Source organism: Salminus brasiliensis, chromosome 3 (assembly GCF_030463535.1).
Source record: "Salminus brasiliensis chromosome 3, fSalBra1.hap2, whole genome shotgun sequence".
Classification (NCBI taxonomy): Eukaryota; Metazoa; Chordata; class Actinopteri; order Characiformes; family Bryconidae; genus Salminus; species Salminus brasiliensis.
The window spans coordinates 1515695-1536735 of record NC_132880.1 but is presented as its reverse complement, the minus strand read 5'-3'; the positions used below and the strand labels follow the sequence as shown (position 1 = coordinate 1536735).

At 44.7% G+C, this 21041-nt stretch overlaps 1 protein-coding gene across 1 annotated transcript; it reads right to left on the bottom strand.

Annotated features, from left to right (window-relative positions):
• Positions 1–765: 765 nt before the first annotated feature.
• LOC140551624 (hepatic leukemia factor-like) lies at positions 766–20775 on the bottom strand. The gene is made up of 4 exons (XM_072675126.1): positions 20439–20775; positions 19085–19426; positions 8907–9121; positions 766–7251 (listed from the first exon to the last, which is right to left on the bottom strand). The coding sequence occupies exons 1-4, from the start codon at positions 20545–20547 to the stop codon at positions 7036–7038; spliced, it is 882 nt and encodes a 293-aa protein (XP_072531227.1). The 5' UTR covers positions 20548–20775; the 3' UTR covers positions 766–7035.
• Positions 20776–21041: the final 266 nt, after the last annotated feature.

The following is a 21041-nucleotide window of genomic DNA, read 5'->3' as shown; positions in this document are numbered from 1 at the left end:
AAGGTAAAAAGAGAGAGGCGCATTACTCAGTACTGACTCGGCCTTCGATACATTTACATTTATGGCATTTAGCTGACTCTCTTATCCAGAGCCAACGTAGTGATAGGAGTCCAAAGCCCAAAGACTTATGTTGGTGTAGCGCAGTATAGCCAACCAGCCTGGGAATCGAACCCCAGCCTCCAGCATGGTGAGGTAGCGCACTGGCAGGTAGTGGTGTTATCCGTTGCACCACACTAACCTGTACAAACTGACAGGGCTATAAAGGAAATAAAGGAACCCATGAAGATTAGGACCAATTGTCCTAAAACTGCAGCATCCCACAGGCCATCCCAGGCAGTGACACCTAGTGGTTTAGAGCAGGAACAGCAGCTATAAACATACAGCTGCTGTTCCTTCTTTAAACCAACCACTAGGTGTCACTAATGTGCAGTGGCTTTTGTGAGGAGGAATGAGCAACGCCCCCCCTCCCCTTATAAACATACAGCTGCTGTTCCTTCTTTAAACCGCTAGGTGTCACTAATGTGCAGTGGCTTTTGTGAGGAGGAATGAGCACCGATTCCCCCAAAAATTGAAAGCCTGTATCTTCACTGCTACGAAAAGCGCCGGGTGTCTTTCTTAAAATATTAGGATACAAACTTTTGCATACCACTCTATATATCAAGAGGAGCCTCCTCTGGTTAAACTGCCCGATAAAAGGAACTGCAGCTGATGCTGGTGAATAGCTGTGCAGGCCACTGGGTAAGAAAGAAGGGACCGAGGCCGTGAGAGGAGCTGAGAGGACTTTATTAGACACACTGAAATTACAGTGAGACAACAGGAGGAGGAGGTTCGGGCACACAGGAGCATAAAGACGTCCAGATTTATGCTTCTGACACACACGATTAAAACACACCTCGAGATTATTACCACCTTCTCTCTATTAAACAGTCTTTTGGTGTTGCCATCAATACAGCGGTAACAAGCCTACTGCAGTGAAGAAAATTATAGAATCATCATAATAATAACGTGGTCCAATTCCTCCGCCAATACCCGGGCCCTTCCTCAAAACCCTACTCTCGGACCTCCGAGACCACTGGCAAGTCGGTTACGACCCTCGCTATGCCCTGAATGTTGCGTCCGTCGTATGTCGGGTCGTCCGAAGTCTGAAAGTAGGGCGTAGAAGGAAAGGGCGAAAGCGCGATTTGGGACTGGGCCGCAGCGAGCGGCTACCTGAAGGGAAACCAGGGAGCCCTTACTGTGCAGGTCTATGCAGAAACGAGGAGAAAGCGCGAGAGAGAGAGAGAGAGAGAGAGAGAGAGGGAGAGAGAGGGAGAGAGGGGGAATGAGTGACTGCGGAAACAGCCTGTGTAGTTCAAGGCACTGCAATAGACTCAGAATTATAGATGTTTCTTCTATTCGTGAGTGAGGTAGTAAGGTTTTGGGGAGGTGAAGAGAGAGGGGGGGGGGGGGGGGGGGCAGGGGTGCACCTCTGGTTCACTTCCTGAAATCCTACTGGTGTTCCTACCCTGAGAGAGTGCTAATGCTCATGCTAACATTTAAGCTAAGCTAAGGATGTGTCCCTGTAAAGCGTGTAGAGTGTCCCAGGAGCGCTCAGGTGTCCGAATGGTAAGGTATGAAACTCGTACAAACCCTGGTCAAAAGAACCTGTGGTATCTGCTGACGGAATTACGGTGCATGGAGGCATGCTAGGCTAGCCTGAAGCTCGTTTGCAGGCCACTGAAAGCCAGAGCCAGTCTTTTTGGAATGTATGTCCCCGAAATTCATCATTTCACACTTTTTAACAGAGAAACGAATTGTTGAGTCTTTGAACCTGGAAAGTCCTGGTCCTGGTCTGACCGTACGAGAAGACATCCTTAACCTCACATGTATCCTTCCTATGATATCGGTCGCCCAACCTATCCAGCTTTACTGACCAACATTACCCAGGCCATTTACCCAACTGCCAAGATGATGCTGATGCTGATGCTGATGAGCCCCCTCCCCCCAGATCATTCCTATTATCAGACAAGGCCTAAATCATGATGAGGTGAGGGTACGGTCACTTCTACTGACCATTTAGTAGGTAAACACAATACGTCCCTTGTGCCCTATCAGAAGGTCAACTAAACTGGGGATAGACAAGAGCTTGTATTGGCTTATTCCTGGGTTTATTGTCACTTTAAACAGACTGTACACAGATAGCTTGCACACAGCTAGGGCCTCATTCACACACACACACACACAATCCAACCAACAACAACAACAACAACAACAACAAAGGAATACAGAAAATTAAAAGACGAATGACAAAAAAGGGAAGAAAATAAAAACAATGGGGGAAATAAAAATACAAGAAAACCTCAAACCGCAAACTAAGGTGCACAACTTAACTTTGGCCTGAACTAAGACAGGTAGACCCTCTTGACTCTTGCTAGGCATACTGGGGTCACCTAAAGGTGCAATGCTTACATGCAACCCCTGAATCCCACCATCACCCCCACCATTATGAGAGAAACACTGACACCCGTCTCAGATCGGCGGGAATGGAGGGGTGATCCGGGGCGGAGTGCATCGTAGTCTAAATTGGAGTGGAGTCACTATATAGTGCAAGCTAAACCAGGTCATGGGTCGTCTTTACTACAAAATAAAAAAATCGAATGAACAAGTAAAGGAAGCTTATACCTCGCTGATTAGCATGGTGCTAAATCATCAGTTGCTCAAATGGCGTCAGGTTAGGGAATCTCACACAGACCTGAGGTGAAGGTCAAATTGAGCCAATTCGATTTTTCACTCAACCATTCCTTTATTTCCAACTATCTCTTAATTGTTGCAGTTGGAACTTCATGGCCTAAAGCACCAGTTGAAGGTTCTTTGGGTCACCAAAAGTGTTTGTTTTGGAGGAAGAGGTTCTTTAGGGCCTTTTAAATTCTGTTTCTCAGCAGAAACGTCATTTAGACCAGTAGTCTTGTGAACCTTCGACCCTGCAGAGTTTCCCTGATACCCTCTCCCCAGCACACCGGCTCCAACTTGCCAAGTAGTCACGAACTTCAGGAGCTGGATCAGGTGTGTTGGGCCAGAGAATATCTGAAACTCCCTGCCCTTCTTCATAGCAACCTCGTCCATTCAAGCTACTGCAAAGAGCAATTCCAGAGACAACACGGGACACAACATTTAGAGACACTTGTCTTATCTACAAAGACCTGCAGAAGAAGGAGAGTCCTTTCGCTTCTGAGGAACGTAGGAAGGGAAGGTGTTTCGCTATTAAAGAAAGAAAGATGGAAGAGAGAGAGAGAGAGATGGAGATGGGTGGCTGTGAAACCCCTGTGCACTGCAGTTCCACAAAGAGGAGAAAGCTAAAGGCTAACTTCCGTACGAAGAAGAGAGAACGAGGAGTGTAAGTCTTTAATGCCCAAACAACACGTCACAGTTCCGGGCCACCACTGTACCAGGCACCTCGGGATACGCTGCCAATTTCCTGCTTATGGCCTGAGCCTAGTCCTGGACTGAAAAGCAATGACAGGGTGATTCACTATTACTTTTCTATTAATGCTTTCTAGAAAAGATCTGAGCTAGTCCAAGAACGACGATCTTAAAAAAATAAAGGTGCCAAAAGTGTTCGTCCGATTGATCCGTGCAACAGAAGAACCATAGAAGAACCGTTCATTTGATGTATCCTTGAAACTCAACCCGAAACCACTCATCTGAAAGGTTCTTCAGACCACCAAAGGTGAGTTTGTTAGCTACGTTATAGAAGAACCATTGAAGAACCTTTCAGTTGAGATATTTCAACTAGGACTACCAAACATACGTTGGCTAATTTACTATATTTGGGGTGAAGGTAAAATTGAGCCAATTTGATTTTCCACTCAACCACTCATTTATTTCCAACTACCTTTCAATTGTTGCCTGAAGAACGTCACCAAAAGTGGTTCTTTTGGAGCGATGCCCTAGAAGAACCACTGGTGCCTCTCTGAAGAACATTCCAGTTGACCTTTTTAAACCCGGGCCACCAAAAGTGGTTCTATTGAGAAACCACTCTCTTTGGTTCCTAAATACAATTTTAGAACCAACCCATTGATATATCAGTTGAAACCACGCGACTGAAAGGTTCTTTAGGCCACCAAAAGCGGTTCTATCAAATTATGTTTCTCGAAAGTACCTCTCAACAGAAAGGTTCTTTAGACCTGTGGACCTGCGAACCCACTGCTCATCACAGTTTTGAGGATCTCCCCAACAGAACCGATCCAAATCCTTACGTAATCATCATCAAGCTCTTCAGGAGCTGGATCAGGTGTGCAAAGCAGTAGGGACCCAGGACTGGAGTTGGACTGGAGAGCAAAGCCATAAAAGAACATCTCATTAGGCAGCGTTCCTCTGGTTCTTCCTCTCTACACCATCGATCTGAAGATCGCTTTTGGGCACCTTCATTTAGAAGAACAAAACCAGGCCATAGAGTCCTGATCCTGCCTCTGCTTTAGACTCTCAGACCCGGACGATCAGAACGAACGCACTCTAAAAAGCTTCATACATGCGAGCCCTGGTCTTAGAGCTTGAGCACCGTCTACAATCTGCAAAAGGCCGATCCTCGCCCGGCGCTCAGACTCTGAGAAAGTTTAATACAACCCCTGGATCGTTTCAATTAGAATGTAACGTAGTATAACTTATCAAAACTCTTAATCTCACGCTAAACCTCGAGTAATAGATATATAGATCATATATATAGACTTTAATTTATATATTTATATAAATTCTGTTTATTCTCTATTATAATATTCTGAATCTGTTGTGCCTTGAAAATACGAAGCCAGTATAAGAAAAATACTGTACAAAAAGAAGAACTTAGAGAATCTAGAATAGTTTCATATAAACATTACATCTCTGTTTACCAATATGTCTTTTTCTCATGTGTATATATGTGTGTGTGTGTGTGTGTGTGTGTGCTGCATGTTTTGGTCTGTAGTAAACAAATTGATTGAGTTAACCATAGTATTATAGACAACACCATCCTACTGGCGCCTTTTTTAACAAACAAAAAAAAACATAAACCAAAAAAAAAACAACACCTTATACATTCAATACATTCAAACAGCCATCTGAGAGAGAGAGAGGGCCAAAGGTAAAGCTACAAAAGGACTACATAGATCTGTATGTGTTACAAAAAACAACCTAAAAATAATAAACACCCTCCTAAAATCGAGCTCCAGAAAAAAATAATAAAACAGGGAGAAACGAAGAAAACATTTAAATAGAAAAAGAAAAAAGTGGAGGATAAACATTTACAGTTAGCTTGAGGTCGCTGTCCTGAAGCAGAGATCATGCAGAGAAAAACAGCGAAAGAAAAGGGGGTAGTGGAAAAAACAAAGGATCGACAGGGTTCATTATTACAATACAGACGGCGATAATATCAACAGCTGTAATAAGAATCATAGTAATTAATGGTTGAATATTTCCAAAATAGTTTTTTTCACTTTAAAACCAGAACAAAAAGAAAAAAACTAAAAAATATATATCCATAAATAGATCAGGCAGATTCTAGTAATGAAGGTAGAGAGACATTGCACCAGATCAGATTGTGAAAGACGCTTTAGTGCAGGTTGTTAGCACAGAGAGAGCAAAAGAGAGAGAGAGCAAAAGAGAGAGAGAGCAAAAGAGAGAGAGTGAAATATATAGAAATGTGCTGCGTTACGGGGTTGTAGCCTCGACACCACAAAATTCCACCCGATTTGGCAACTGTGGGTTTGTATGTATGTGTGGGTGGGTGGACAGCCCCACCCCCCCAAAAAAAGAAAAAAGCAGTTCTGCCCCGCCCCCAACACACACACTCACTCAAACACACTTCAAAAAAATCACATTTCAAAAAAGAAAAATATCACCGTAGCAACCGTTTCTGAAGAAGTGCTATAAATCCAGAGAAAAGAAAATGAATGACGAGTCCAGAGGAGGAGGAGGAGGAGGAGGAGCCATCGCTTGTTCCCTCCCCCGCAAATACATGCTTTAGAGTTATTGCTCTGTGATTGGATGATGTGTGAAAATACAGAATGGAAAAAAAACAGTGCTGGTGTCCGTCAAAACCGGGATGAACCAGATATCGGGAAAAAGAACGAGGAAATTGATGAACAGTGAGTTTGGGAGAGGCTAGTGTTATTTACATTTACTGCATGAGTAGAGCGAGAGAGAGAGAGCGCGAGAGAGAGAGAGAGCGAGAGCGTGAGAGAGAGAGAGAGAGAGAGATGAGGAAAATATTTCACTACACAAATAAAATACAACACAAAAACCATCTGAACCAAAAATGATACAATTCTGCTAAAAATAAAAGGGGCTTCAGCTAAGGGTTCTTCGAGCGAGGCCACAGAAGAACCACTCTTGGTTCCATAAAGAACCTCGGTTATACGGAGGTTCTGTGAGCGGGAACCCTTAAACTGGCAAACAACATTTACATCAAGTTCTTTCGACCTTTAAAGGGTTCTTCACACTCGCAAACACAGCTTTTAATAGAACCAAAAGTGGTTCTGCTATGGCGTCCCTCAAGTGACCATTTGAAGGCCCTTTATTTTTGAGTGCAGAGAGAGAGAGAGAGAGAGAGAGAGAGAGAGGAGCGAGAGAGCTGTGGTAGCACTAAGGGCGGTACTCAACAACAGAAATACAGCGGTTCTCAGTCCGTAATAGACGTATAAAACGGTCGAGAGAAAACGAGAAGAAACGAGAAGAGAAGCAACCGTACAGCAGAGAGGAAAAATGACGAGAACGCGAGAGAGAAAGCGATTCGTCCCATAATCCCGCGGGGCAGCGGGAACGAGACGAGAGAAAAAAACAAAAAGAAAAAAACAGCTACGGAAATCATTAAATCGTCAATAAGAGGGAATCAAACCGGGTTCAGAGAGAGAGAGAGAGAGAGAGAGAGACATAGAGACAGAGGTGGAGGGCTGGTGCCTCAAACCGGGCACGCAGAAGTCCTTGGAACAGGTTTTGGGTTCTTTCTCTGGTTGGGTGGGGGTGGGGGTGAGTGGGGTTGTGGGACATTTCTGTGCTGGGGATGGGGGTGGGTCAGGGGGCGGTTCACAGTGCCCCGTGCCGCGCCTCGTATTTGCCCAGAATGTTCTTGCAGCGTCCCAGTTCCTTGCGCAGGTCGGCCACCTCCTGTCTGAGGGCGGCGTTCTCCTTCTCCAGGAACCCGGCCCGGATGGCGATCTGGTTCTCCTTCAGCCGCCGAGCGTCCCGCGAGCGCTTCGCCGCCACGTTGTTCTTTCTGCGCCGCGCCCAGTATTTATCGTCCTGCGATAGAGAGAAAGGGGACGGGCCGTTAGGGGGGATTCAAGAATATGACGGACACCGGTGGACCTTCGTAATGTCACATATATATCTCTAGTGTCCCAAACATAGCTCAGCACTTACAGCGCCCCCTTGTGGAGAATCTCCAGACTGCTGAATGTGAGTGAGTTAAAGATCAGTGTGTTAAATATGGACAAAAGTTCTTTTGAACGCTGTCGACACCAGACGGAAGGGAGCAAACTGGGTATAACATCGTTCTACAGGTGCCATTGTCATGTTTTAATTAAATGTTTTTATCAAGAAAAAATAATTTAATAAGTTTATATATTATATATATTTTCCCACCTCTGGCATAAAATGCTGAAATGTGACGGGGTGGTAAATGTCATCCTAAAACGGCTGCAGCTCTTCATGTTATCAAGTTCCTGGTCTAGCAAAAATTATTAAACAAATATTAAAAAATAATTAATTGTTATTTCATGTAATAACTACAATTATATACATTAAAATAATATTTAACAAAACATTTCAAAGTAATTTGTTGTAAGAATACAATTATTTAATAATATACATTTTGATGCAATATATAAAACAATTATGATAGATATTTATTTATATTTATATAATAATATTTAATGGAATACCTACAATTGAATCTACACGTTTTCTTTTTTTACAGATAGAAGATTTATTTGATGTAAACAGATACTGGTTTAATGAAAGAATTATGTAAACGTCATGTTGGTCGATACTGACATGTGTAAATGATGATATACTTATAATAAATTATTATTTTTAGAGAAATAATATTTTCTTGTACATCATGTGTGAATTAATGGCTTTGAGCTTTTGGCACATTTCCCATGTTCCTAATAAACTGTCAGACTCGTTTCGTAGAATGACTCTGCTAATGCCCATCAGAGCTGAAAGCAGCCAAAGAAATGCATGTAAACTACCCACTGGCCACACACACACACTCACACACACACACACACACACTCACAGACTCTCACACAGCACACACACACACACTCTGCTCTCTGCAGTGGGGCAGCTGGAGAGAGGCGAGAGGTCAGACGTTTCATAACTGCAGCTTTCGCTCATTCTCAGTATACTCGAAACATTTGCTCCGGCTTGAGCAGTTGGCCTATGCACCCCCCACCACACACACACACACACACACACATACACACACACATCTGGCCTAGAGCCATGATTCTAGAGCCCGCTCCCCCCGCTTACTTCGAACAGAATCAGCCTGGTTATGTAACTGGGCATATCCCAAACACCCCCCCTCACCCCTCACCTCCATCCGCTCCACCCACCTCCACCCACTCCCCCCACCACCTCCACCCAGCCCTGCATTTCTACAATAATCCAACCACTACAACACCAACCATAAACTGCCCTGCTGAACCTGACTGTTCACTGTCTACAGCCAACAGCATGGCCACTCAACACACACACACACACACACACACACACACACACACACACACACTTCACAGTATAAACTTAACCCCACACCACAACACACACTTTACAGTTTCTAAGAGGTTCCTGTTTAGTGATGTTATATATGCAGGCTGACGGTGTGTGTGTGTGTGAGTGTGTGTGTGTGTGTGTGTGTGTGTGTGTGAAGAGGAGGGCAGACACACCTTCATGTCGTCTGGGATGAAGACCTTGCGTGCTTTTTTGATCATAGGCTGAGGCTTCAGCTCCTCTGCGGAGAACTTGCGTTTGCGGGGGTCAAAAATCTCCTGTCCCGGAACGCTGGACAAAGCCAAGTCCGCCGGGTCCGGCTCATAGCTCACTGGAACCTGGATGGACTCTGGGTCAATGGGGCTGGGTGTGTTCCGGGTAGATGGGAGGACTGTGAGGGGAGAGAGAGACAGCAGGAGGAGAGCAGGAGGTTACTACTACTGCTGATCCATAAACACTGTTTATCTGTTCAGCTGCTCGCGCTGGGGACAGTCACTAGAGGTCCGTATGGGCCTGAGCCCGACCCACAACCACGAGTCTGAGGCCAGACCCGATCAGGCCCTACAAACCCCAGAGCTGAACCCACAACACAGCTGTAGATTAGAACACGATACAGAGAGAGAGAGAGAGAGAGAGAGAGAGAGAGCAGAGAGAGAGAGAGAGAGAGAGAGAGAGAGAGCAGAGAGAGATATATATAAAATATTTAACCAAATATATACAATAAATAATTATTTAAATATATGAATGTTTATGTCATATATAAAAGAGTTATAATAAAAAATGATAAAATGTAATGGAATACTTCCAATTGAATACTATTAATTATTATATATAATTTAAATATAAATTAATGATTTATCTACAATTAGTATTATTTAAACATATAAATATAAAATATCTTTAATGAAATATTTTCAATGAAATATTATTAAAATATATAAATGTAATTTGTAAAAAACTACAATAAATAAATAAATATATATGCACATATACATATATATATAATAGAACATAAGTATAATATATATAACATTAAATATTATTTATTGGGATATCTACAATTATGAATGAATTTTATTTAAATATAATATTTATATATATATATATATATATATATATATATATATAATATTTATTTAAATATTTACAATTAAATATTATGTAATGAAACATATCAAATGAAGTACTGTTTATTATAACACATTAATTAAATATTATGATTACTATTTATTTATTTTATTCAAATTATCTTTGATCTATTAAACGTTCATAAAACCGCCGCTGCCGGTGATGACAGGCCTGTTCAGGCTGGGTCAGGTCCCTACATGGGGTCAGGTCAGTGTCGTACATGGGGTCAGTTCAGGGTCAGGTCAGGCTCCATCAGAACACACCAAAAGTTCAAAAGTTCAAAAGCTGCCCTGCTCTGTATGACTACTGTATTTACCACTGAGCTCCATGCTGCCCTCTAGCGTCCAAACCACTGCACTGCTACCCTCTGACATCCTCCGGCCAGCAGGAAAACACACACTACTCTACTTTACGCTTCCCTCTCCTCATCCAGCTTAAAAATCACCAAACCTGACAAACCTGCGTCCACGGTGGAGCCGGACGAAGGGAGCAGACTGCAGCTCCACCGTTTCACCACCGGGTGGAGCACAGCACCATACAATAAACACTCACAGTCCAAAATACAGACCAGAGTGTGTGCACAGGTACACAATACACACACACACACACACACACACCTACATACGGTGGTCATCTAATCAGTGTCCCTCACCAGTCTCTCCTTGTCTCTGTCTCTGCCTCCCCCCCTCCCCCCACCTCCTTCTTCATTAGGTTCAGACAGCCTAATTAAAACTCTTCCTGTATTAAGACCTATTAAAACAGGGCAGAACACACACACACACACACACACACACACACACTGCTCTAACACCTCTTAACCCACTGATTGGCTCCTAAAGTCAGCAGGGAACATGCTTCACATTTCTGCCGTGAGAGAGAGAGAGAGAGAGAGAGAGAGAGGTCGGCACTAAATGTCCAAAAGTTTGTAGACACCCCTGCAATTAAGCTGCACCCATTGCTGACACAGATCTGCAAATGCACACACACAGCTTGTCTAGTCCCTGTAGAGAAGAAGGACTGCCAATAGAATAGGACTCTCTGCAGCAGATCAACATGATGAAGCTATTGGCTCCATGCTGCCTAATGCTCAGGTGGGCTAGAGGGGGGTATAAAGCCCCCCAGCATTGTGAAGCAGTGCAGTGCTCTGATGGTTGATGGTGTAAATAAAGCTCTGCTGAATGAAGTGAAGGGAGGAAGGACGCGTTTGATGGCAGCTGAATGAAGTCAGGCTCAGTAGGTGAGTGTGTTACATCTGCAAATCTGCTACAAGCCACAGGCTCCGCCCACTGCCAGAGATCAACACTTCCTGTGTGGGCAGGAAGCCAGAGCAGGTCATGGAGTGTGTCCAGCTTGGTCACTGTGAATGCACCTTCATCAGACCTGAGAGGAACATCCCTAAGGAAAGTTAGGGGTGTGAATCCCACGATCTGATTCAGTTCTGATTCTTTACAAAATGATTCAGTGAATCGTTGAATCTCGCATTTCCCCACAGTTCGACCCACCTGACCTGATTCAGCCGAGATTGGCTGGTAGCCGAGTGGTAAGTGAGGTGAGCCGGCTACTGAAAAGCTGTGGGTTCAAATACAAAGCCAAGACTGAGTGGCAGCCTAATGGCAGGTGAGGTGGGTCAGCTATGAGAAGGTTGTGGGTTCAAATACAACTCTAAGACTGGCTAGCTAGTAGCCTAGTGGTAAGTGAGGTGAGCCAGCTACTTGTAAGTTGTGGGTTCACATCCAATGCCAAAACTGTCTGGCAGCCTAGTAGTAAGTGAGCTGAGCTAGGAACCAGAAGGTTGTTGGTTCAAATCCAGGACTGGCTAGTAACCTAGTGGTAGGTGAAGTGAGCCACCTACTGAACGTTTTTCGGTTCAAATCCCAAGACTGGCAGGTATACTAGTGGTAAGTGAGGTGAGTTAGCTACTGGAAGGTTGTGGGTTCAAATCCCTTCTTTGGTCCTTGCTAAAAACGAGCCACACTAAACAGAGCAGCCGATTCATAGCGGCTCACCTGTGTGAACATGACTTATACTGGTTAATCACACTCAGTCTGTACTGAGGCTGCGTGTGTGAGTGTGTGAGTGTGTGTGTGTGTGTGTGTGAGAGAGAGAGTGTGTGTTCATTAACACAGCTATAGTGTGTTGTTAAACACAGTGATTATCACAGCAAGTCTTACATCACAAAGGAGGCGCTTTTATGCTGTAATGGCTACCTGCTCCCAGCAGACACACACCAATAACAGCTGTTAGCTACATTGTGTGGGTGTGAGTGTGTGTGTGTGTGTGTGTGGGTGTGAGTGTGTGTGTGTGTATGTGTGTGTGTGTTCATGTCACGTGATCTCGTGATAAACACAAACAGTCGCTCCTCTATTTTAGACTGAAAGAACATTCTCTTCCCCTGAGCTCACTTCCTTTCCTCTGCACCAGGAGAGAAATCACCATCTCACACACACACACACACACACACGCACACACACACATAAACACACACACACACACATAAACACACACACACATAAACCTACATACAAATATAGTGGTGATAGTTAGAAGTGTGACATGTAATAAATACACTCAGCAGTAAAGAATCATAGTGTGTGAGTGTGTGTGTCTGTGTGTGTGTGTGTATGTGTGTGTGTGTGTGTGTATGTGTGTGTGGCCTGATTAAATAAGCTGATTAAAAGCTTTGACCTCCACACACCAATTTGTCCTGAGCAGCTCAGAATCTTCCATCAGCCTGTTCTTCAACCTCTCTCTCCCCCACCTCTCTCTCTCTCTCTCTCTCAGAGGTCAGTACTGTATGAATGAAGCGAGTGTACTCTAAAGTAGTGCACTAGCTGAAGGAGTGAGTGTACTCTAAAGTAGTGCACTAGCTGAAGGAGTGAGTGTACTCTAAAGTAGTGCACTAGCTGAAGGAGTGAGTGTACTCTGAAATAGTGCACTAGCTGAAGAAGCATGTGTACTCTGAAGTAGTGCACTAGCTGAAGGAGTGAGTGTACTCTAAAGTAGTGCACTAGCTGAAGAAGCATGTGTACTCTAAAGTAGTGCACTAGCTGAAGGAGTGAGTGTACTCTAAAGTAGTGCACTAGCTGAAGAAGCGAGTGTACTCTAAAGTAGTGCACTAGCTGAAGGAGTGAGTGTACTCTGAAGTAGTGCACTAGCTGAAGGAGCGAGTGTACTCTGAAGTAGTGCACTAGCTGAAGGAGTGAGTGTACTCTGAAGTAGTGCACTAGCTGAAGGAGTGAGTGTACTCTGAAGTAGTGCACTAGCTGAAGGAGTGAGTGTACTCTAAAGTAGTGCACTAGCTGAAGGAGTGAGTGTACTCTAAAGTAGTGCACTAGCTGAAGAAGCGAGTGTACTCTGAAGTAGTGCACTAGCTGAAGGAGCGAGTGTACTCTGAAATAGTGCACTAGCTGAAGATGCGAGTGTACTCTAAAGTAGTGCACTAGCTGAAGGAGCGAGTGTACTCTGAAATAGTGCACTAGCTGAAGATGCGAGTGTACTCTAAAGTAGTGCACTAGCTGAAGGAGTGAGTGTACTCTAAAGTAGTGCACTAGCTGAAGAAGCGAGTGTACTCTAAAGTAGTGCACTAGCTGAAGGAGTGAGTGTACTCTAAAGTAATGCACTAGCTGAAGGAGTGAGTGTACTCTGAAGTAGTGCACTAGCTGAAGGAGTGAGTGTACTCTGAAGTAGTGCACTAGCTGAAGGAGTGAGTGTACTCTGAAGTAGTGCACTAGCTGAAGGAGTGAGTGTACTCTGAAGTAGTGGAGAGTGAGAGAGAGAGAGAGACTAATTATGGTGTGCAGTCTAATAAGATTTGCCATCAGGAAAGTGATTTCCCTGACATGTGCATTCATGTGTGTGCAGCACTGTGTGTGTGTGTGTGTGTGTGTGCAGCAGTGTGTGTGTGTGTGTGTGTGTGTGTGTGTGTGCCCCTCCCGCTCTGTCCTTCCTCATTCCACGTGTTTGTGAGTAGAACATTCCGATCTTTTCCGAAAGCAAGAACTCCCCCCCCCCCCTCCCTCCCTTCCCTCTCCCAGCAAAGGGAAAGCCCTCCTGCAGCTCACTCCAGCGACACACACACACACACACACACACACAGAGAGAACAAGTGCGACAACTGAGCAACTTAATTAAAACCTGCAACTGTCCTGCAGTTCTGTACTAGCGGGGGATCTACTATCTGCGTACACATTGTGTACACACACACACACACACACACACACACACACACACACACACACAGTACTTCACTCTACCCCACAGTACTCCATCCTACAGTACTCCACTCTCTACCCCACAGTCCTCCATCCCACAGTACTCCATCCCACAGTACTCCACTCTCTACCCCACAGTCCTCCACTCTCTACCCCACAGTACTCCACTCTCTACCCCACAGTCCTCCACTCTCTACCCCACAGTCCTCCACATATAGATCCTTATATTTCGTCACTGTTGTGCAAAAACCTTGTATCTCAAAAACAGCAGCTTTACAGGAGAAGGAAAACACTTTCAGGAGTTTCAATGGAAGTCCAGGTCATTTTGGAGCGTTTCTATTGGTCCGTTCTTTATGAAATTCTGATACAACATAAAGAACAACTGCCAGATTCACATTACGGAGAGAAGTGTGTGTGTGTGTGTGTGTGTGTATGTGTGTGGTGTTTTGTGTACTACAGTGACAGCAGGCTTTCTCTCTCACTCAGAGTCAGCGCTGTCTGCATGTGACTGGAGCACGACTCCAGCAATGTGATTTCACCCAGAGTACAAACCGTACGAGCGAGAGAGCGCGGGCGAGAGAGAGAGAGAGAGAGAGAGAGGTCTGGCTAGTCCTGGCAGAAAACCTCCCCTCCCTCAGGCTTCCCCTCTCTCTCTCTCTATCTCTCTCGCCCGCGCGCGCTCTCTCGCTCTGCCTCACACGGCCGCTTCATGTGTGTGTCACATGGCTCTGCACGGTGCTGGGAGACGGGCCGCGCTTCACGTGAGCTGTAATGTGCTTCAGGACTGCAGACAGGCACATGGAGAAGCACATGCAAAATATGTAAACAAACCCAACACACACACACACACGCTATTGTGCTTCTGCTGCGTAGAACCGGGACAAAATGTCCCATACATCGCCCGTCCCGTGATAGAAAAGAGTGCACCACACACACACACACACACTGCACTGAGCTTTACAGATCCTTTCTGCAGGGGGGGATAAGACCTCTGCACAGTAGTGTACACTGTGAACACACCCCCACTGTACACACACCCCACACTGCCGCTGATGCTACGCCAGCTTGGTGGAGAACACTAATCGCACTGGCTAGCATCGTCCAGGAGTTGAGTGACAGGGGTCACAACCCTGCTGGGATTCAAACTAATGACCTTCTGACTATAGGGCAAAACCACACGTCCTAAAGACATTGCAAAACACTTTGGGTGGTCATTTATGCTTATGTACAGATTGAGGGGCTTTGCTCAAGGGCCCAACAACAGAAGCTGGCAGACCTGGGTATTGAACCCACAACCCTGTAAGCTCTATCCCTCTATCCAGTGAGCCACCACTGCCCCAATAGCTCCCAGTATACAGAGCCACCCTGTACTCAACTCTATCCCCAGCACTGCAAAAAATCTGAATTTTGAGCCCAGGAAAATCAGGATCAGCCTTCATATCGGTCGACCCCTGTCCGGCACCCAACAGCCCTGCATCAATGCAACCGATGCAAACAGCCGCGGCTCTGCCGTGCAAATCGGTGGCTGGGGTGGGTGTGCAAGTGTAAAACACACCTGTGCCTGGGTGTGCGTGTAAGTGAACCCGTGTGAGTGTGTGTGTGTGTGAGTGAACACGCTGAGGCAATGTACTGTCACCCTGCTCAGGCTTCTGGAATGTTCTTTGCTTGGAGCAGAGTGTGGAGCAGAGCGTGTGTACACCTACACACACACACACACACACAGGTGGCTCTTCTCCCGGACAGGCCACTACCAAGAAACACTCTCAGGCCGCTCATCATCCCGCAACGTCTCATTGGCTAACGGGGGCTTCTGGTAGAAGCTGGTGTACTCCGGGGTCAGGGCTGCACCGTATCTATCATGTGGTGACGATACTGTGACACCGGTATTGCAGAGATTGGCTCTAACAACACTCTAAATTTATATTATATTCAAATATTATATATTTATTTATCATTTTTATCTGGTGAAAGTGTCATATCTCTTATTTCACTGCTTGTTTTAAGCGTAAAAATAATTTAATCAATCAACCACCCCTTTCATTCATTCGGAGTACACTGACGTTGACCCTCATTAACAATGGTGACGGGCCTATGCATAAAATATGGATTCATAAATTAAAATTATGGCCCAGCAGTCTAATGCACTACCACTATGACCCAGGGGGTCGCAGGTTCAAATCCTGAATCCCAAATCCCAGGCCGCTTTGCCATCAGCCGCCGGAGTCTGAGGGAGCACAATTGGCAGTGCTCTCTCTCTCTCTGGATGGGTTAATTGGCAGAACCAAATTGGAAGCAAAAATATTTGTAAAATATTTTTTATATTTTTATATAGATTTTTAAATATAATTTAGATTATTTATTTAATATTTAATATTTTGTATTTTTATATTAAATATTTGAATTATATTTTTATATCTATATATTTTCTGTTATAATAATAATAATAATAATAATAAATAAGAGTGAAAATTCACAAATCAGTTCAATTTCTTGACATAATCAGTAGAATATATATATATATATATATATTATAATTAATATAATATAATATAATAATATTTATAAATATATATACCTTTTTTAATAGATAAAATGACACGATAAAACAATAATTAATGCAGATGTTCTAGATAAGACAGAATCTATGGATGCACAAACTGTATATACTGTATATACATGGTAATTGCAATGCTGCTTTGACTGCAAGTCATATCTCTAGTGCAATACACAGTAATATCACTGCATCCTGCATCCCGGGCCAGCTGCCGCGCAGCAGCCTCCCTATCTGGCCGATCAAAACCCAGAGCGCCTTATCAGTTCTAGCTGACGTGTTCTGCGAGCCACACAGAATAGGCCGAGTCGCCTGTTGACCCGGTCTTATCGTTATCTCCCTTCTGTTGCCCTGGAGATTCCTCATGCGCAGCAGACCAGGCACCTGGGAGCAGAAGCGCAACCGTGGACACAGCGGCTTTCCACTGTGAGCCGGAGAAAGCTGAACACACTCAGGTGTGGGCTAACGTGGCGGGAAATGCTGAAAGCAATCCAGCTAAGGCCAGACTTAGCGTTATCCAGGCGAATGAGGCCGAAGAGCTTCGAACCTGTGCGTTAGGTGGATTACCCCGGGTGAGAGCAATATAGCTCTCTTGGGTGGAGTATTAGCCTGATTTATCTTTTTTAAAAATAATCGCAATTTTTTTAAATAAATGTATTATTTTTTCCCCCAATTTGGACCATCAATAGCCCGTACGTCTTCTCCTCTAGTGAGGGTGAGGGTGAAGACCAACACGCCGATGCAGCATCACGGGGAGGTGCCGTATACCCGGCTTCGATGCATCAGGCAGCAGACGCCAATGCCGGCCAGCACCGCACTGGAGTGATGTGGGGGGAGAGCGCCATCTACCCACCCAGGAGAGAGCGAGGCCAATTGCTAGCAGTGCAGTGTGACCGGGATTCGAACCAGCGATCCTCTGGTCATACTGACAGAGTCTTATTCCGTAATAACAACTGCTAGCAAGTGCATTTAGCGTCTCAGCTAGCATCCTTCCCCCCTTCTAGAACTACAGTGATTGAGTGTATAAGGCAGTGTGTTATGCTAAGCTCATCAGAATCCGACAGAATAGTTTACAGGGCCTGTTTTTTGGCTTGCAGTCACTCAAACACTTTAATTTAGCTGATAACACATGCTAGCAAGTACATTTAGCTTTAGCCAGATGATAATACTGATAGATATTATACGAATAGATCCTGCAAACAAATATATATATATATATATATATATATATATATATATATATATACATTTTTTTTTACATAATAAAGTGTCTTATATGCTTATTTTAAGCAGATTTTGTAATAGAAATTTCCCAAATTATCAATAAATCCATCAATCGTCCTTTTCTTAAATTCGGAGTACACTGATGGTGACCCTCATTTACAATGGAGATGAGCCTGGATTAATAAATAAATAATAAAAGGAAGGCTCAGCAGTTTTATGCGCTACCACTATGGCCCGGGGGGTTGTGAGTTTGAATCCCGATACTAATAGATCCCCAATAAGGCAAGGATTTCCCCAGGTTGGGAAATCAACATGATGTCTGGATTATATGGATGCACAGGGAAAAGAACATCGGCTCAGCTCATCCCTGGTTAATATGTATCAGCAGATTTATTAAATGTCTAGGTTTGCGTGTCACTGCACTGCTGCCATAAAAGAGCTTGGCATGGAAAGTGCTTATGTCATGCTGTGCAATGTCGCTAACAGTGGAGATGTCTCAGATAGAGCATCTCTGCTGAGCACCACAGGCGTTCCTGCAGGACGCGCTGCAAAGCCGACCTGAGGCAATCAATGCAAATCACACATAATAATGGCAATCACCTTCCCCCCGCGTGAATGTGTGTTAGGGTTTGGGTTTGCATGAGCCTGAGTGCTTACTGGAGCGCACATGTGCATGAAAAATGTATCAATACTGAACGGACAAAAGTATTGGGACGCCTGCTTATTCTTTGTTTCTAATGAAATCAGAAGTGTTTTCTGCTTTTACGGTCTCTACTGTCCAGGGAAGAAGACTTTCTACTAGATTTTGGAGGAACATTGCTGTGAGGATTTGATTGCAATCAGTGACAGGAGGTCAGGATGTTGGATGATGATCATTACCCCACCCCACCTCACCATTCCGAACTTCAAACTGGGTGGAGCTCCGCCATCCATCATTCCAGAGAACACAGTTCTTCCACTGCTGCACAGCTCCTCAATGCTGGGGGGGGCCTTACACCCCTTTTACTAGCCCACACCTGGCATTAGGCAGCATGGTGCCAAAAGCTTCACGTTGTTGATCTGATCCAGAGAGTCCTATTCTATTGGCAGTACTTCTTCTCTAGGGACTAGACAAGCTGTGTGTGCATTTGCACATCTGTGTCAGCAATTCCAAGGGGTGTCCACAAACATTTGGACATGTGATGTATATAATAGTTGTGTATGTCATTATCCAGGTGTGTGGGTGTGTGTGTGTGTTTACCTGCTCTGCTGGGACTCTGTAGGCAGTTCTGTGTGACCATGCCGGGGTGCACGGAGGTGGTTGCCCGGTTGCTCAGGTCGACCACAGAGGGTGTGGGGGGAGGAGGGGGGCTCTGCTGTAGGGCCTGTTGGGCGGGCTGGTTCTGCTCGCTCTGTGGATTGGCGGGAATGCCATTCTCCGAGAGGAACTCCTCCAGATCCATGTACTCCAGCTGGAAGTTGTCTCCATCGTAGGGCAGGGTCTTGTCCCACAGGGTGGGCCCCAGGAAGGCCGACTGGGGGGCGTTGGCGCCGACGCCATCCTCCTCCAACTTCTTCTCTTTCTCCTTCTCTTTGCTGAAACCTGAAGGGGAGTTGCAAAGCAAGGGTGTCACTCGGTGTTCCCGAGACCTCCGTCTCTAATCAGACGGGGGTGCCCACATAACGATGTTGCACTTTAAGGGGAACCCCACTGAAATTTCAGATTATCAGAGTAATGTGACGTGAGGTTGTGCTTTATTGCTATATTTTAGGCCCAAATCTTATTTAAATATGTATAGTTTAAACTTTATAATTGATAACAAATAATTTATAATTGTATGTAATAACTTGTAAGTATTGTTAGTTTTGAAGATATTAGATATTTATCTTATAAAAGCAATTATCACATCAAATCTCTATGAATGTTTACTTTATTTACAGCTTAAATGAATATTTAATTATGCAAATTAAGTCTGAGATCAGTGGAATTCTTGTCTGAGGGGCAGTTCAGGTACATTCACGTAATCACTAAAACGCAACTAATGCGTAATAACGCACCGAAAACCATCACTGCACGTTTAAAGCGCGCCTGTTCAACTGCGCCCTCTAGAGGAAACAGCAGGAACACCCGCCACTGAAAGCCAGGGAACTTTAACTCCAGATAAACAAGACGACCCTGGACACTTCATTCTGCTGTCATTCAGAAAGTCAACGCACTTTTTTATTTAGCTTGCTTACAGACGTGTTTACAAACATTTCAGACATTTAACATCTAACCAGCTCGTGCATTTAAGAGTGGAGCCTGATATTGTGCATGCAATTAATGCAATTAAATCACGTCTCATGACTCCTGTAATAGAATCAGAGGGTCCAGGAGACAGAGAGACACAGAGAGAGAGAGGACGGCTGATCTGATCTGAAATCTGATGCAGAAAGGCAAGCAATGCATTGCACTCATGTGACATTCAGCATTAAAGACAGCAGCTGTCAGTCTCACAGAGGAGCTCGAGCGCTCTCTCCTAATTGAAATAAATGATAATAATAACAATAATGCAATCTGTTGAAAATAAAAAGGGGGTGGGAGGCACAGACAAGAGGAGGTGGGCTGTGTTTACCTTCATCGTGGTGGAAGGGCAGTTTCATTGGGTTCTCCAGCAGGGATTTGAGCACGCCGTGGGTCGGAGGTAGGAAAGTTGAGTTTATAGGTCGAGACATTTTCTCCATTGCTCCGGATCGAAAGGACAAATCTGTCCGCGGAGGAAAAACAAGGGGCAGCGGAGAGAAATGACCAAATTAAGATAGAGAGAGACGAAAGCGACCGGAAACGAAAACTTTCTGGCGGGAAAGGCGCGGGAGTGCGCAGAAAAAGCCCGTGTCGGTGCGCGGGGGACGGCTGCTCCTTGCCCCTCTGCTACGCTCGCTCGCTCGCTCGCTGCTGCTGGAGCGGCTCAAGCCAAAATGGAGCGTGCGAAGCCTGCTGTCCGTGACGTCACGGGCGGCGGGAGTGGCCTGCCAGAGGCGGTGGGCGTGGCCGCGGGTATGAATATTCAGTAGGAGTGTTTTCGTGTTACCGTCTCGCTTTTTTTTTTTTTTTTTTTGTTTTGTTTTGGTTTTTTTGGGGGGGGGCGGGTTTAAACTTGTAATTTAACGCGAATTAAGCGATTATAAAATATAATTATTTGTTTTAATGATCTTGACGATACAGCGTTTCCTAGCAA

Coding starts and splice junctions, on each gene's coding strand:
- LOC140551624 (XM_072675126.1), bottom strand. CDS start 20,547: ATGGAGAAAATGTCTCGACCTATAAACTCAACTTTCCTACCTCCGACC. Junction 19,427..20,438: donor GCCCTTCCACCACGATGAAG/GTAAACACAGCC, acceptor ACTCCCCTTCAG/GTTTCAGCAAAGAGAAGGAG. Junction 7,252..8,906: donor TCATCCCAGACGACATGAAG/GTGTGTCTGCCC, acceptor TCTCTATCGCAG/GACGATAAATACTGGGCGCG.